Here is a 16,918-nt window from a genome sequence, read left to right on the forward strand (position 1 = left end):
TCTCTCACTGTTCAAATAAACCTACCATTAAAATTATAGACTGATCATTTCTTTGTCAGTGGGCAAACGTACAAAATCAGCAGGGGATCAAATACTTTTTTCCCTCACTGTATATCACCTCAATTTGAAGTTGCCTTTTTAAAGCAGTAGTGCCTATCACCCACGCCGGGTGGTGAATCTGTCACCCACGCCGGGTGGTGAATCTGTCACCCACGCCGGGTGGTGAATCTGTCACCCACGCCGGGTGGTGAATCTGTCACCCACGCCGGGTGGTGAATCTGTCACCCACGCCGGGTGGTGAATCTGTCACCCACGCCGGGTGGTGGATCTGTCACCCACGCCGGGTGGTGAATCCTTAATGTCAATAAAGCAGTAGTGCCTATCACCCGGTGTTGGGATTGAATCCTGGCCTTAATATTGTTTATCATAATGATTGTTGTTCCCACAGGGGTGCGGCCCCACTCCTGCAAGGTCTGTGGGAAGACGTTTGCTCATAAACACAGCCTGAAGATGCACAGAGCTCTACATGACGCTGCTAAACAGTTCCACTGTCTGCTCTGTGACAAGTCCTTCGTTAGTAAGAGAAGTCTGGAGGAACACACCAGTATTCACACAGGTACGATACAACATTATCCTCAGACACCAGTATTCACACAGGTACAATACAACATTATCCTCAGACACCAGTATTCACACAGGTACGATACAACATTATCCTCAGACACCAGTATTCACACAGGTACGATACAACATTATCCTCAGACACCAGCATTCACACAGGTACGATACAACATTATCCTCAGACACCAGCATTCACACAGGTACGATACAACATTATCCTCAGACACCAGCATTCACACAGGTACGATACAACATTATCCTCAGACACCAGCATTCACACAGGTACGATACAACATTATCCTCAGACACCAGCATTCACACAGGTACGATACAACATTATCCTCAGACACCAGCATTCACACAGGTACGATACAACATTATCCTCAGACACCAGCATTCACACAGGTACGATACAACATTATCCTCAGACACCAGCATTCACACAGGTACGATACAACATTATCCTCAGACACCAGCATTCACACAGGTACGATACAACATTATCCTCAGACACCAGCATTCACACAGGTACGATACAACATTATCCTCAGACACCAGCATTCACACAGGCACGATACAACATTATCCTCAGACACCAGCATTCACACAGGCACGATACAACATTATCCTCAGACACCAGCATTCACACAGGCACGATACAACATTATCCTCAGACACCAGCATTCACACAGGCACGATACAACATTATCCTCAGACACCAGCATTCACACAGGCACGATACAACATTATCCTCAGACACCAGCATTCACACAGGCACGATACAACATTATCCTCAGACACCAGCATTCACACAGGCACGATACAACATTATCCTCAGACACCAGCATTCACACAGGCACGATACAACATTATCCTCAGACACCAGCATTCACACAGGCACGATACAACATTATCCTCAGACACCAGCATTCACACAGGTACGATACAACATTATCCTCAGACACCAGCATTCACACAGGTACCATACAACATTATCCTCAGACACCAGCATTCACACAGGTACGATACAACATTATCCTCAGACACCAGCATTCACACAGGTACGATACAACATTATCCTCAGACACCAGCATTCACACAGGTACGATACAACATTATCCTCAGACACCAGCATTCACACAGGCACGATACAACATTATCCTCAGACACCAGCATTCACACAGGTACGATACAACATTATCCTCAGACACCAGCATTCACACAGGCACGATACAACATTATCCTCAGACACCAGCATTCACACAGGTACCATACAACATTATCCTCAGACACCAGCATTCACACAGGTACCATACAACATTATCCTCAGACACCAGCATTCACACAGGTACCATACAACATTATCCTCAGACACCAGCATTCACACAGGTACCATAGAACATTATCCTCAGACACCAGTATTCACACAGGTACCATAGAACATTATCCTCAGACACCAGTATTCACACAGGTACCATACAACATTATCCTCAGACACCAGTATTCACACAGGTACCATACAACATTATCCTCAGACACCAGTATTCACACAGGTACCATACAACATTATCCTCAGACACCAGTATTCACACAGGTACCATACAACATTATCCTCAGACACCAGTATTCACACAGGTACCATACAACATTATCCTCAGACACCAGTATTCACACAGGTACCATACAACATTATCCTCAGACACCAGTATTCACACAGGTACCATACAACATTATCCTCAGACACCAGTATTCACACAGGCACGATACAACATTATCCTCAGACACCAGTATTCCCACAGGCACGATACAACATTATCCTCAGACACCAGCATTCCCACAGGTACGATACAACATTATCCCCAAACACCAGCATTCACACATGCACGATACAACATTATCCCCAGACACCAGCATTCACACAGGCACGATGCAACATTATCCTCAGACACCAGTATTCACACAGGCACGATACAACATTATCCCCAAACACCAGCATTCACACAGGCACGATGCAACATTATCCCCAGACACCAGCATTCACACAGGTACGATGCAACATTATCCCCAGACACCAGCATTCACACAGGTACGATACAACATTATCCTCAGACACCAGTATTCACACAGGCACAATACAACATTATCCTCAGACAGCAGTATTCACACAGGCACAATACAACATTATCCTCAGACAGCAGAATTCACACAGGTACAATACAACATTATCCCCAAACACCAGCATTCACACAGGCACAATACAACATTATCCTCAGACACCAGTATTCACACAGGCACAATACAACATTATCCTCAGACACCAGTATTCACACAGGCACAATACAACATTATCCTCAGACACCAGTATTCACACAGGCACAATACAACATTATCCTCAGACACCAGTATTCACACAGGCACAATACAACATTATCCTCAGACACCAGTATTCACACAGGCACAATACAACATTATCCTCAGACACCAGTATTCACACAGGCACAATACAACATTATCCTCAGACAGCAGTATTCACACAGGCACAATACAACATTATCCTCAGACAGCAGAATTCACACAGGTACAATACAACATTATCCCCAAACACCAGTATTCACACAGGCACAATACAACATTATCCTCAGACAGCAGTATTCACACAGGCACAATACAACATTATCCTCAGACAGCAGTATTCACACAGGCACAATACAACATTATCCTCAGACAGCAGTATTCACACAGGCACAATACAACATTATCCTCAGACAGTAGAATTCACACAGGTACAATACAACATTATCCCCAAACACCAGCATTCACACAGGCACAATGCAACATTATCCCCAGACACCAGTATTCACACAGGCACAATACAGCATTATCCTCAGACACCAGTATTCACACAGGCACAATACAACATTATCCTCAGACACCAGTATTCACACAGGTACATTATCCCCAGACACCAGCATTCACACTATGGAGCTGTTGAGCTCCTCAAAGCAGAGATGTTCTGCGTTGTCCTGACTAGGCATCCACCATATTTGCTAGAAAGAGCCAGTATGGTACATCGGGGTTGGCACAATAGTGTATTAGTCCTCAGTCCATAGGAACACATTGCTCTCTGATGATAAGGGGTGTCATACTATACTGTTCACTCAATACAGAAGTCATTGGTTTGGTGAATCTAAGTATCTCTGTTAAATGTCTTCCAGGTGAATCTAGGTATCTCTGTTAAATGTCTTCCAGGTGAATCTAAGTATCTCTGTTAAATGTCTTCTAGGTGAATCTAAGTATCTCTGGTAATGTCTTCCAGGTGAATCTAAGTATCTCTGTACCCAGTGCGGGAGGTCGTTCCACCGAGCGTCCGGTCTGAGTAAACACTTAAAGAGACACCAGCCCAGACCTGACGTACGAGGGTTCCCCTGTAGTCAGTAAGGACCTGCTTCTCTCTCCTCATTCTCATACGTTCATTTGGATTAAGTAGTTTTTTTCTGAGTGGGTGAGTTTTGTCTTTTCGTGTGTGTGTGTGTCAGAGAGGTTTTGTGATGTCATGTCTGTGTGTATGCTCATTCCTGCTGTATTCCTCTCTGACAGCTGTTTATATTAGGTGTGTGAGCAATATTGTCTGTGTAGCTATGTACAAAACATTAGGAACACCTGCTCTTTCCATGACAGACTGACCAGGTGAATCCAGGTGAAAGTTATGATCCCTTATTGAGGTCACTTGTTAAATTCACTTCAATCAGTGTAATTTAAGATAAAGACTGGGCATATGGTACTGACCCAATGGTAAAGACGAGGCATATGGTACTGACCCAATGGTAAAGACGAGGCATATGGTACTGACCCAATGGTAAAGACTGGGCATATGGTACTGACCCAATGGTAAAGACTGGGCATATGGTACTGACCCAATGGTAAAGACTGGGCATATGGTACTGACCCAATGGTAAAGACGAGGCATATGGTACTGACCCAATGGTAAAGACGAGGCATATGGTACTGACCCAATGATGAAGACGAGGCATATGGTACTGACCCAATGGTAAAGACGAGGCATATGGTACTGACCCAATGGTAAAGACGAGGCATATGGTACTGACCCAATGGTAAAGACGAGGCATATGGTACTGACCCAATGGTAAAGACGAGGCATATGGTACTGACCCAATGGTAAAGACGAGGCATATGGTACTGACCCAATGGTAAAGACGAGGCATATGGTACTGACCCAATGGTAAAGACGAGGCATATGGTACTGACCCAATGGTAAAGACGAGGCATATGGTACTGACCCAATGGTAAAGACGAGGCATATGGTACTGACCCAATGGTAAAGACGAGGCATATGGTACTGACCCAATGGTAAAGACGAGGCATATGGTACTGATCCAATGGTAAAGACTGGGCATATGGTACTGACCCAATGGTAAAGACTGGGCATATGGTACTGACCCAATGGTAAAGACGAGGGGTATGGTACTGACTCATGCGCTGCTGGTGCCAATAATAATATTCGCTGAATTAAGTTGAGAATTAAAAAGTAAAAGACAGATTAGTCTTTTCATTGTCTTCTCTTTGAAGCAATATCCAATTGATTTCCAAACTATGTTTTCCTGCATTTGTAGTTTGAAATACTGCGATATGCCTTGCTGGGCCTCTTTCACTGACATTCACAACTCTACAATCATCTATTTGGTAGCCTGTTGGCCACACCCGCTGCCTTCGAACAGGCTATCGTATTTACAGGGTGGGGGTACCTATAGATCCTATAGTCTACAGGGTGGGGGTACCTATAGATCACATAGCCTACATGGTGGGGGTACCTATAGATCCTATAGCCTACATGGTTGAGGTACCTATAGATCCTATATCCTACAGGGTTGAGGTACCTATAGATCCTATAGCCTACAGGGTGGGGGTACCTATAGATCCTATAGCCTACATGGTTGAGGTACCTATAGATCCTATATCCTACAGGGTGGGGGTACCTATAGATCCTATAGCCTACAGGGTGGAGGTACCTATAGATCCTGTAGCCTACATGGTTGAGGTACCTATAGATCCTATAGCCTACATGGTTGAGGTACCTATAGATCCTATAGCCTACAGGGTGGGGGTACCTATAGATCCTATAGCCTACAGGGTGGAGGTACCTATAGATCCTATAGCCTACAGGGTGGGGGTACCTATAGATCCTATAGCCTACAGGGTGGAGGTACCTATAGATCCTATAGCCTACAGGGTGGGGGTACCTATAGATCCTATAGCCTACAGGGTGGAGGTACCTATAGATCCTATAGCCTACAGGGTGGGGGTACCTATAGATCCTATAGTCTACAGGGTGGGGGTACCTATAGATCCTATAGTCTACAGGGTGGGGGTACATATAGATCCTATAGTCTACAGGGTGGAGGTACCTATAGATCCTGTAGCCTACATGGTTGAGGTACCTATAGATCCTATAGCCTACAGGGTGGGGGTACCTATAGATCCTATAGCCTACAGGGTGGAGGTACCTATAGATCCTATAGCCTACAGGGTGGGGGTACCTATAGATCCTATAGCCTACAGGGTGGAGGTACCTATAGATCCTATAGCCTACAGGGTGGGGGTACCTATAGATCCTATAGCCTACAGGGTGGAGGTACCTATAGATCCTATAGCCTACAGGGTGGGGGTACCTATAGATCCTATAGTCTACAGGGTGGGGGTACATATAGATCCTATAGTCTACAGGGTGGAGGTACCTATAGATCCTGTAGCCTACATGGTTGAGGTACCTATAGATCCTATAGCCTACATGGTGGGGGTACCTATAGATCCTATAGTCTACATGGTGGGGGTACCTATAGATCCTATAGACTACAGGGTGGAGGTACCTATAGATCCTATAACCTACATGGTGGGGGTACCTATAGATCCTATAGCCTACAGGGTGGGGGTACCTATAGATCCTATAGCCTACAGGGTGGATGTACCTATAGATCCTATAGCCTACAGGGTGGAGGTACCTATGGATCCTATAGCCTACAGGGTGGAGGTACCTATGGATCCTATAGCCTACAGGGTGGAGGTACCTATAGATCCTATAGCCTACAGGGTGGAGGTACCTATGGATCCTATAGCCTACAGGGTGGAGGTACCTATGGATCCTATAGCCTACAGGGTGGAGGTACCTATAGATCCTATAGCCTACAGGGTGGAGGTACCTATAGATCCTATAGCCTACAGGGTGGAGGTACCTATAGATCCTATAGCCTACATGGTGGGGGTACCTATAGATCCTATAGCCTACATGGTGGGGGTACCTATAGATCCAATAGCCTACAGGGTGGGGGTACCTATAGATCCTATAGCCTACAGGGTGGAGGTACCTATAGATCCTATAGCCTACAGGGTGGAGGTACCTATAGATCCTATAGCCTACAGGGTGGAGGTACCTATAGATCCTATAGCCTACAGGTGGGGGTACCTATAGATCATATAGCCTACAGGGTGGGGGTACCTATAGATCCTATAGCCTACAGGGTGGAGGTACCTATAGATCCTATAGCCTACAGGGTGGGGGTACCTATAGATCCTATAGCCTACAGGGTGGGGGTACCTATAGATCCAATAGCCTACAGGGTGGGGGTACCTATAGATCCTATAGCCTACAGGGTGGGGGTACCTATATATCCTATAGCCTACAGGGTGGGGGTACCTATAGATCCTATAGCCTACATGGTGGAGGTACCTATAGCTCCTATAGCCTACATGGTGGAGGTACCTATAGCTCCTATAGCCTACATGGTGGGGGTAGATGGGTGGGGACACCCCTAGTGTGGGGTGTTTTTTTTCTTGGCACACATTGGGCCCCTTGAATGCCATAGGATATCTGAACATCATTGCCAATCATATACCTCCCTTCGTGTCAGCGGTGTATCCATCAGGGATTCGATTTGCCCCATGCCACAAGGCTAGGATTGTCCAGGAATGGTTCCACAAGCATGAATTCAGCTTACTGCAGTGGCCTGCCCAGTCGCCGGACCTCAGCCCAGTCGCCGGACCTCAGCCCAGTCGCCGGACCTCAGCCCAGTCGCCGGACCTCAGCCCAGTCGCCGGACCTCAGCCCAGTCCAATGAGATGGAACGATCTATTTGGAGTAGAGATCCACTAGCAGCCAACTGTGGGGAAGCATTGGCGTCAACATGGGCCAGCATCCCTGTGGAACGCTTTCAACACCTTGTAGAGTCCATGCCTCAACGAATTGAGGCTGTTCTGAGGGCAAAAGGGGGTGCAACTCAACATTATGGTGGTGTTCCTAATGTTTTGTACACTCAGTGTGTGTGTGTGTGTATATACAGTATGTGATGTAGTGCCTGTCCTGACTGGTCTGTATCCCTCCTCCAGCTGTGATAAGAGTTTCTTTGAGGCCAAAGACCTGCAGCAGCACATGAACAAACACCTGGGACTCAAACCCTTCCAGTGTCAGGTGGGAAATAATCATATTAATAATAATGGTGGTATATTCTATCAGGTATGTGGGAAGTGTTACAGCTGTGCTGGGTTATATTGTATTCTATCAGGTATGTGGGAAGTGTTACAGCTGTGCTGGGTTATATTGTATTCTATCAGGTATGTGGGAAGTGTTACAGCTGTATTGGGTTATATTGTATTCTATCAGGTATGTGGGAAGTGTTACAGCTGTATTGGGTTATATTGTATTCTATCAGGTATGTGGGAAGTGTTACAGCTGTATTGGGTTATATTGTATTCTATCAGGTATGTGGGAAGTGTTACAGCTGTGTTGGGTTATATTGTGTTCTATCGGGTATGTGGGAAGTATTACAGCTGTATTGGATTTGTATTGTATTCTATCAGGTATGTGGGAAGTGTTATAGCTGTGTTTGTTATATTCTATCAGGTATGTGGGAAGTGTTACAGCTGTATTGGGTTATATTGTATTCTATCAGGTATGTGGGAAGTGTTACAGCTGTGTTGGGTTATATTGTATTCTACCAGGTATGTGGGAAGTGTTACAGCTGTATTGGGTTATATTGTATTCTACCAGGTATGTGGGAAGTGTTACAGCTGTGTTTGGTGTTGTTTTCTATCAGGTATGTGGGAAGTGTTACAGTTGGAAGAAGGACTGGTATTCCCATGTGAAGTCCCACAGTGTGGCAGAGCCTTACAAGTGAGTCACCACCATAGAAATCTAATTCTATTCATCACATGCTTGGTAAACAACCGGTGTAGACTAACAGTGAAATACTTACTTACGGGCTCTTCCCAACAATGCAGAGAGAAATAAAATAGAGAAATAATAGAAAAGTAAAACACGTAATAATAAATACACAGTAAGTAACGATATACAAGCGGTACCAAGTCGATCTGCCAGGGTACGAGCTAATTGAGGTAGGTACGCACATATAACTAGGACTGAAGTGACAGGTGGTGAACTATAACATGGTAAACGATAGTAAGTTAAAAGGGTCAATGCAGATAGTCCAGGTAGCTATTTGGTTAACTATTTAACTAACTATTTAGCAGTCTTATGGCTTGGGGGTAGAAGCTGTTCAGGATCCTGTTGGTTCCAGACATCGTTACCGTTTGCTGTGCGGTAGCAGAGAGAACATTCTATGACGTGGGGCCTTCCTCTGACACCGTTTGGTATAGAGGTCCTGGATGGCAGGGCGCTCGGCCCCAGTGACGTACTGGGCTGTACGCACAACCCTCTGAAGCGCCTTGCAGTCACCATACCGAGCGGTGATGCAACCAGTCAGGATGCTCTCGATGGTGCAGCTGTAGAACATTTTGAGGATCTGAGGACCCATGCCAAAACTTTTCAGCCTCCTGAGGGGGAGAGGCGTTGTCGTGCCTTCTTCACGACTGTCTTGGTGTGTTTTGGACCATGACAACAATAGATCCCCTCACCACCTGGGGGTGTCCCGTCAGGAAGGCCAGGATCCAGTTGCAGAGGGAGGTGTCCTAGGGTCCTTAGCTTAGTGATGACCTTGTAGGGCACTAGGGTGGTCAATGCTGAGGTGTAGTCAATGAACAGCATTGTCACGTCGGTGATCCTTTTGTCCAATTGGGAAAGAACAGTGTGGAGTGCAATAGATATTGTGTCATCTGTGGCTCTGTTGGGGCGGTATGTGAATTGGTGTGGGTTCAGGCTGTCTGGGATAATGGTGTTTGAGCCATGACCTGCCTTTTCAAAGCATTTCATGGCTACAGATGTGAATGCTCTGGGGCGATAGTCATTTAGACAGGTTACCTTGGCGTTCTTGGGCACAGGGACTATGGTGGTCTGCCTGAAACATGTTGGTATTACAGACTCGGACAGGGAGAGGTTGAAAATGTCAGTGAAGACACTTTCCAGCTGGTCAGCACATGCTCTGAGTACGCGTCCTGGTAATTGGTTTGTGAATGTTAACCTGTTTTTAAAGGTCTTACTCACATCTGCTATGGAGAGCGTGATCACAGTCGTCCGGAACAGCTGGTGCTCTCTCGCATGGTTCAGTGTTGCTTGCCTCGAAGCGAGCATAGAAGGCATTTAGCTTAACTGGTAAGCTTGCGTCACTGGGAAGCTCGCAGCAGTGATAGTTTGCAAGCCCTGCCACATCCGACGAGGGTCAGAGTTGGTGTAATAGGATTTGAGCTTAGTATTTGTATCGACGCTTTGAATGTTTGATGGGTAGTTGGAGGGCGTGGAGGACTCAACTTGGATATAACCTGTTTTGGCAGCGACTGCCCCTAAAAAGCCACTTCTCGTTTTGAGAAATTGACTACAGTGTAAATAGGGTAATTTTGGTCAACAGAGATTTGTGAGATGATAGGGAAAAAAATTGTCACAGAATGAAGGGAACCGTCACAGAATGAAGGGAACCGTCACAGAATGAAGGGTACCGTCACAGAATGAAGGGTACCGTCACAGAATGAAGGGTACCGTCACAGAATGAATGGTACCGTCACAGAATGAAGGGTACCGTCACAGAATGAAGGGAACCGTCACAGAATGAAGGGTACCGTCACAGAATGAAGGGTACCATCACAGTTTTTCTCAATCCTACCCACAGCTGGCAGCATGCAGGTAATCGTCAATTAGGAGCGCAGCTGCAAGGGAACCTGACTGTAATGCCCTGATGGTCAATTTGGGTTGACATTGGATATCCCTATGGGGCTAGTTAGGAACCATCAGTAAATTACACAATGTACATGGGACAATATTTTTATATATTTAAAAACCTCAAACCAATTATAAATTGTAGAAATTCATATACAAATTTTGAACGCATTTTAATGAGACAACTAAAAGATTTATTGGCGGTCCCTATCTAGCCCCATAGATGGGCTATCCAAGTCAAACCAACTTTGCCGCGGTCGCACACCAGCCGGCTGAAAGAAGTTGACTAGCGCTAGCCTAGGCGACTTCAAGACACAAGACCTGGTTAGGCTGTTTTCATGTTATATAGAAGGAGAGTGACTGTACTATTTTGGCAGAGTCAATACAAGAAACACCTACATTAACCGTTACCAAGGCGACACTCCATCTTAACTCCTCCTCCATATCTACTGGATTGGTTGAACAGTGCAGAAGAGAACCTCCCCCTCTCTTTTCTTTCTTTCTCGTCAGGACCAGAATATGCGGGGCATCTTGACAACAGGCGTTTCTTTTAGCCTGCTACGTTAGTATACCACTAAAATGTTCACAGCCTTGACAACAGGGTTATAAAAGCTGACACATTTAGTTTACGTTCAAACAGGAAACGGCATACATTCATACACAGACATCTTCATACTAATTAGTTTTTCAGATATGTTCTTTATTTTGTCTCTTTCTAATGATGGAGGGATGATTAAATGAGGGAGGGATGATTAAACGGGTGATGGATGGAGGGATGATTAAACGAGGGAGGGATGGAGTGATGATTAAACAAGGGAGGGATGGAGGGATGATTAAACGAGGGAGGGATGGAGGGATGATTAAACGAGGGAGGGATGGAGGGATGATTAAAGCACTTTGTGACAATTGTTGATGTAAAAAGTATTTCCTAGATGATATGTGATTGTTAATCCTTTGTCCTGTAGGTGTAATGTCTGTGGCTTCTCTGTCCTGTAGGTGTAATGTCTGTGGCTTCTCTGTCCTGTAGGTGTAATGTCTGTGGCTTCTCTGTCCTGTAGGTGTAATGTCTGTGGCTTCTCTGTCCTGTAGGTGTAATGTCTGTGGCTTCTCTGTCCTGTAGGTGTAATGTCTGTGGCTTCTCTGTCCTGTAGGTGTAATGTCTGTGGCTTCTCTGTCCTGTAGGTGTAATGTCTGTGGCTTCTCTGTCCTGTAGGTGTAATGTCTGTGGCTTCTCTGTCCTGTAGGTGTAATGTCTGTGGCTTCTCTGTCCTGTAGGTGTAATGTCTGTGGCTTCTCTGTCCTGTAGGTGTAATGTCTGTGGTAAGGAGTTCTTCGAGAAGGCTCTGTTCAGGAGACACGTGAAGAAGGCCACGCACGGCAAGAAGGGCAGAGTAAAGCAGAACCTAGAGAGAGAGTGTGAACACTGTGGCAGGAAGTTCACCCAGCTCAGAGAGTACAGACGACACATGAACAACCACCAGGGTGAGAGAGACACACACACACACACACACACACACACTTAAAGCCACAATGTCTTCAGCCTAATGTCACTTGGTTTACTATAAACCTGGGGGATGGGGCTGGAGAAATGTAAGCTCTCTCAAGTTTGTAGCTGGAGCTATGCATGGAATTACTGTGCCGGCAACATCTAACACGCGAACCGCACTGTTTAACTTGATCTAAATGGACTCTAACAGTAAAACGGACTACTCCTTGATGATATAGGGTAAATGTGTACTCTAAATGGTCTCTCTCGAACAGTAAAACATACTACTCCTTGATGATATAGGGTAAACTGTACTCTAAATGGACTCTAACAGTAAAACGGACTACTCCTTGATGATATAGGGTAAAGTGTACTTAAGCCCACAAATCTAAGTTTAGACATTTCTAACATATACTTGCCTAATTTTTGTAATAAAAGTGAAAGATTAATTTCAAAGTTTTATGACTTTGTTATTTATTTTTTTATATGTGAAAAGTCCAGACTGGGCTTAATGGATATCTGATGTACTGTTAAAAGCCCATGGGTGTTCCATATAAGCCCAGTTCTTAAATATTCAATTTTTAATTTAATTTCCAAATATTAAACATACAAACTAACATTTCCTATGTATAATTAGATTCTATTAATCTCCCCTAAAGTTATAAAAATAAACTGATCATTACTATTTATCATTAAAGTATCATAACGAGGGGGTGTCCAATCATATCCACAGAGATCAATGTGGTCATAAGGTGTTAGCATGCTAAGGTGTTAGCATGCTAACGCTGGTGCAGAACCGAACTAATGTGCTCGCATACTTCCTTTAAAAGACCTTCACTTGAAAAACATGAAAAAAGCGTCAATAGTACTGTTTGTCCATTTTGAGGCTCCGTAGCCAGTATACACCTCCTCAAAATAGTCAGAATGAATCTAAGATCACTCAAGAAATCTGTCATTTGATTTTGACGTTTTTTGCCGACGAGATCTTAGTCGCGCAATTTTACATTAACTATGATGTTTGGTGCAGTATTTTTCAAATATATATATTTTTTGCACGACAAAACAGACTGTATTGAAAAATCCTTACTGTTGACCAATCACTGACGAAGCGGCGTAGACTGCCTCCAGAAAAAATGTGTGCCCGAACATCCGAAAAACATGTTGTTGTCATGTGTTGTTGTCATGTTGTGTTGTTGTTGTTGTTGTCATGTGTTGTTGTCATGTGTTGTTGTCATGTGTTGTTGTCATGTGTTGTTGTCATGTGTTGTTGTCATGTTGTGTTGTTGTTGTTGTTGTCATGTGTTGTTGTCATGTGTTGTTGTCATGTGTTGTTGTCATGTGTTGTTGTCATGTGTTGTTGTCATGTTGTGTTGTTGTTGTTGTTGTCATGTGTTGTTGTCATGTGTTGTTGTCATGTGTTGTTGTCATGTGTTGTTGTCATGTGTTGTTGTCATGTGTTGTTGTCATGTGTTGTTGTCATGTGTTGTTGTCATGTTGTGTTGTTGTTGTTGTCTTAGGTCTCTCTTTATGTAGTGTTGTCGTGATGCGTGTTTTGTCCTATATTTTTATTTAATTTGTTTTTATTTTTAATCCCAGGCCCCCGTCCCCGTGGGAGGCCTTTTGTTAAGCCGTCATTGTAAATAAGAATTAGTTCTTAACTGACTTGCCTCGTTAAACAAAGGAAAACAAACTCACTGAAGTCCCAAACAAACAGAAACGTCACAATGTCGTCATAGTATACAGTATGCACAAACTCTACCCAACTGTTTCGGCCGGGAAGCACCTTTTAGACTTTTTGTTCTTGCCAATCGGTACACATCTGATTCAACTAATCAGTCTTCAATCAAGACATGATTTAGTTGAATCAGGTGTCTTATTGATGGTTAGAACCTGCAGCGCACTGGCCCTCTGTGCACACAGACCATAACACACAACTTTCCATTAGCCATCTGAGAGCTCTTTCACATTTGCTGTACTTCAGTTGTTGTTCATTAGTTCAACTTGTCTTCCTAAAGCCCCTAACCCGGAAGTAGTCATCTAGGAGTCTTCTTCTCTCTCATTTGTCTGTGTTTTTGTCCACCACTTCTCTCTGCATCAACCGCTACCTCTCGCTCTCTCTCTGCGTCAACCGCTACCTGTCGCTCTGCGTCAACCGCTACCTGTCCACTCTAAACGTGTTGACGACAGTACAGAGGTTTCTCATCTTGGTAAAGGCACCGTGGCTAGATGCATCACTGTAGTTTGTGTGTTTTAATCAACTTAAATCTGAACAGAACGTTTATGCCCGTGTTTATTGAATATTATACATATCAACACACTATCCCCATGTGGTTCAATGCAAACCGACCTTAATTTGAACGGTGATAAAAGGGAATAGCAAAGTCTAAGCCCACCTGAAATAGATGTGATTTAGTCCTATTGAGTATAAGAATAAAATGTTCCTTTTTACAGTAATAAGACAAAATGCATTTTAAAAATGTAAGCTGTGAAACTTGTTTTAAGTGATGTTGCTACTGTGTGACTGACAAGCAGGCACGACCGCTAGCATTAAAAAAAAAACATTTTAAATCGGCAAGAAATGGTAATTAATGCCGATGAGCATATATCTCTTTGTTTTACATAAAGTATGATCACTCATCTGAGAAGGTACTAAACAAGTATGTATCTGAGGATCGCCTCAACACTGTTTCTTTGCAGCTTTGAAATTGGCCACTCGTGGGAACTTATACAACTTAATAATACAACATCTGATTGGTTTAGAATAACAACTGTTATGGATACATCATCTGATTGGCTTAGAATAACCACTGTTATGGATACATCATCTGATTGGTTTAGAATAACAACTGTTATGGATACATCATCTGATTGGTTTAGAATAACAACTGTTATGGATACATCATCTGATTGGCTTAGAATAACCACTGTTATGGATACATCATCTGATTGGCTTAGAATAACCACTGTTATGGATACATCATCTGATTGGCTTAGAATAACCACTGTTATGGATACATCATCTGATTGGCTTAGAATAACCACTGTTATGGATACATCATCTGATTGGCTTAGAATAACCAGATAAATTTTTTAAAATATTAAATAGCAGAAAATGTTTATATTTGTTTATTTTTTTAATCCAAAGATGGAAATAGGCGTAATGGGTATGTGGGCTTAACACTAGAAAGGCTGAGTTATAACCAGTTTTAGGAGGCTATGTCAGTTTGTTGTTGTAAGTGACAACAGCTAAATGAGATCCAACTGATGCCGCTTCATGAAGACGAACACCATTCTGTAAGCACGCGTCCAATAACTGACAACGGACTATTTTTGACTGCTGGTGATATCGACACTTGAATTCATTATAATGCCATTATTGCATCTGTGCTGATTTTCACTATTTGTCAAGCACACTTGGTGCTTATCACAATGTTGAGGCTACTGATTTAGTTTTCTTCATTTGACCGGGCGTCAATGGCAGGAAGGGGGGGGGGGGGGGGGGGCCAACGAGGCCTTTCTAATGTTAATAAATACACTCACCCTACAGACAGGCGTTGATTGGCTGGCTGGAGGATAAGGAGTCTGTAGGATTACAACGTAGTGCTGTGTGTTCCCCCGTCTTCTAACACGCGTCCTCTTCTCTCAGGAGTCAAACCCTTCGAGTGTCTGACGTGCGGCGTAGCCTGGGCCGACGCCCGCTCTCTGAAGAGACACGTACGTACCCACACCGGCGAGCGCCCCTACGTGTGCCCCGAGTGCCAGGAGGCCCACATCGATGCCCGCTCCCTACGGAAGCACATGACCAAGTACCACGGCGACCTCCTGCCGGGGAAGATCATGCTGGAGAAAGACACGCTACAGTTCCACAACCAGGGTACTCAGGTCGAACACGCCGTCTCCATCCTGGCGTCCGATCTCCCCCCCGAGCTCCGGCCCGTCCAGCCGCCGCCGGCCGAGGAGATCGAGACGGTGCTGATCACGGAGGAGACCGTGGAGGCGGTAGAAGCGGTTCAGGCCGTTCAGGGCGACGGGGTCGCGACCTTGTCGGACCAGAGCATTATGCAGGTGGTGAACTATGTGCTGTCTCAGCAGAGTGTACTGCCTGGGGGGGTGAAGATGGAGGAGCAGGAGGTTATACAGACCATGGAGGTGGTACACATGGCAGAGGTGGAGTGACGTGACAGACCAGGCGGCGTGGCGTGACAGACCAGTCGGAGTGACGTGACAGACCAGTCGGAGTGACGTGACAGACCAGTCGGAGTGACGTGACAGACCAGTCGGAGTGACGTGACAGACCAGTCGGAGTGACGTGACAGACCAGTCGGAGTGACGTGACAGACCAGTCGGAGTGACGTGACAGACCAGTCGGAGTGACGTGACAGACCAGGCGGCGTGACGTGACAGACCAGGTGGAGTGACGTGACAGACCAGTCGGAGTGACGTGACAGACCAGGCGGCGTGACGTGACAGACCAGGCGGCGTGACGTGACAGACCAGGTGACGTGACAGACCAGGTGACGTTACAGACCAGGTGACGTGACAGACCAGGTGACGTGACAGACCAGGTGACGTGACAGACCAGGTGACGTGACAGACCAGGCGGAGTGACGTGACAGACCAGGCGGAGTGACGTGACAGACCAGGCGGCGTGGCGTGACAGACCAGGCGGAGTGACGTGACAGACCAGGCGGCGTGAC

General features: G+C 45.1%; 1 protein-coding gene across 10 annotated transcripts in view; it reads left to right on the forward strand.

Moving 5' to 3' along the window:
• Positions 1–16,905, forward strand: part of zbtb11 (zinc finger and BTB domain containing 11) — a 55,696-nt gene extending 38,791 nt beyond the window's left edge. For 3 of the 10 annotated variants that reach the window (XM_071342270.1, XM_071342271.1, XM_071342268.1), the window contains exons 7-12: positions 449–616; positions 3,938–4,055; positions 8,020–8,101; positions 8,727–8,803; positions 12,042–12,217; positions 15,868–16,853. In XM_071342270.1, the coding sequence (XP_071198371.1) occupies positions 449–616; positions 3,938–4,055; positions 8,020–8,101; positions 8,727–8,803; positions 12,042–12,217; positions 15,868–16,397 (1,151 nt within the window). In that variant the 3' untranslated portion in view covers positions 16,398–16,853. Of the gene's footprint in view, positions 1–448; positions 617–3,937; positions 4,056–8,019; positions 8,102–8,726; positions 8,804–12,041; positions 12,218–15,867 lie in introns of all 10 variants that reach the window. The other 7 variants (XR_011667931.1, XR_011667926.1, XR_011667927.1 and 4 more) reach the window with 7 other exon arrangements.
• Positions 16,906–16,918: the final 13 nt, after the last annotated feature.

Source organism: Salvelinus alpinus, chromosome 15 (assembly GCF_045679555.1).
Source record: "Salvelinus alpinus chromosome 15, SLU_Salpinus.1, whole genome shotgun sequence".
NCBI classification, from domain to species: domain Eukaryota; kingdom Metazoa; phylum Chordata; class Actinopteri; order Salmoniformes; family Salmonidae; genus Salvelinus; species Salvelinus alpinus.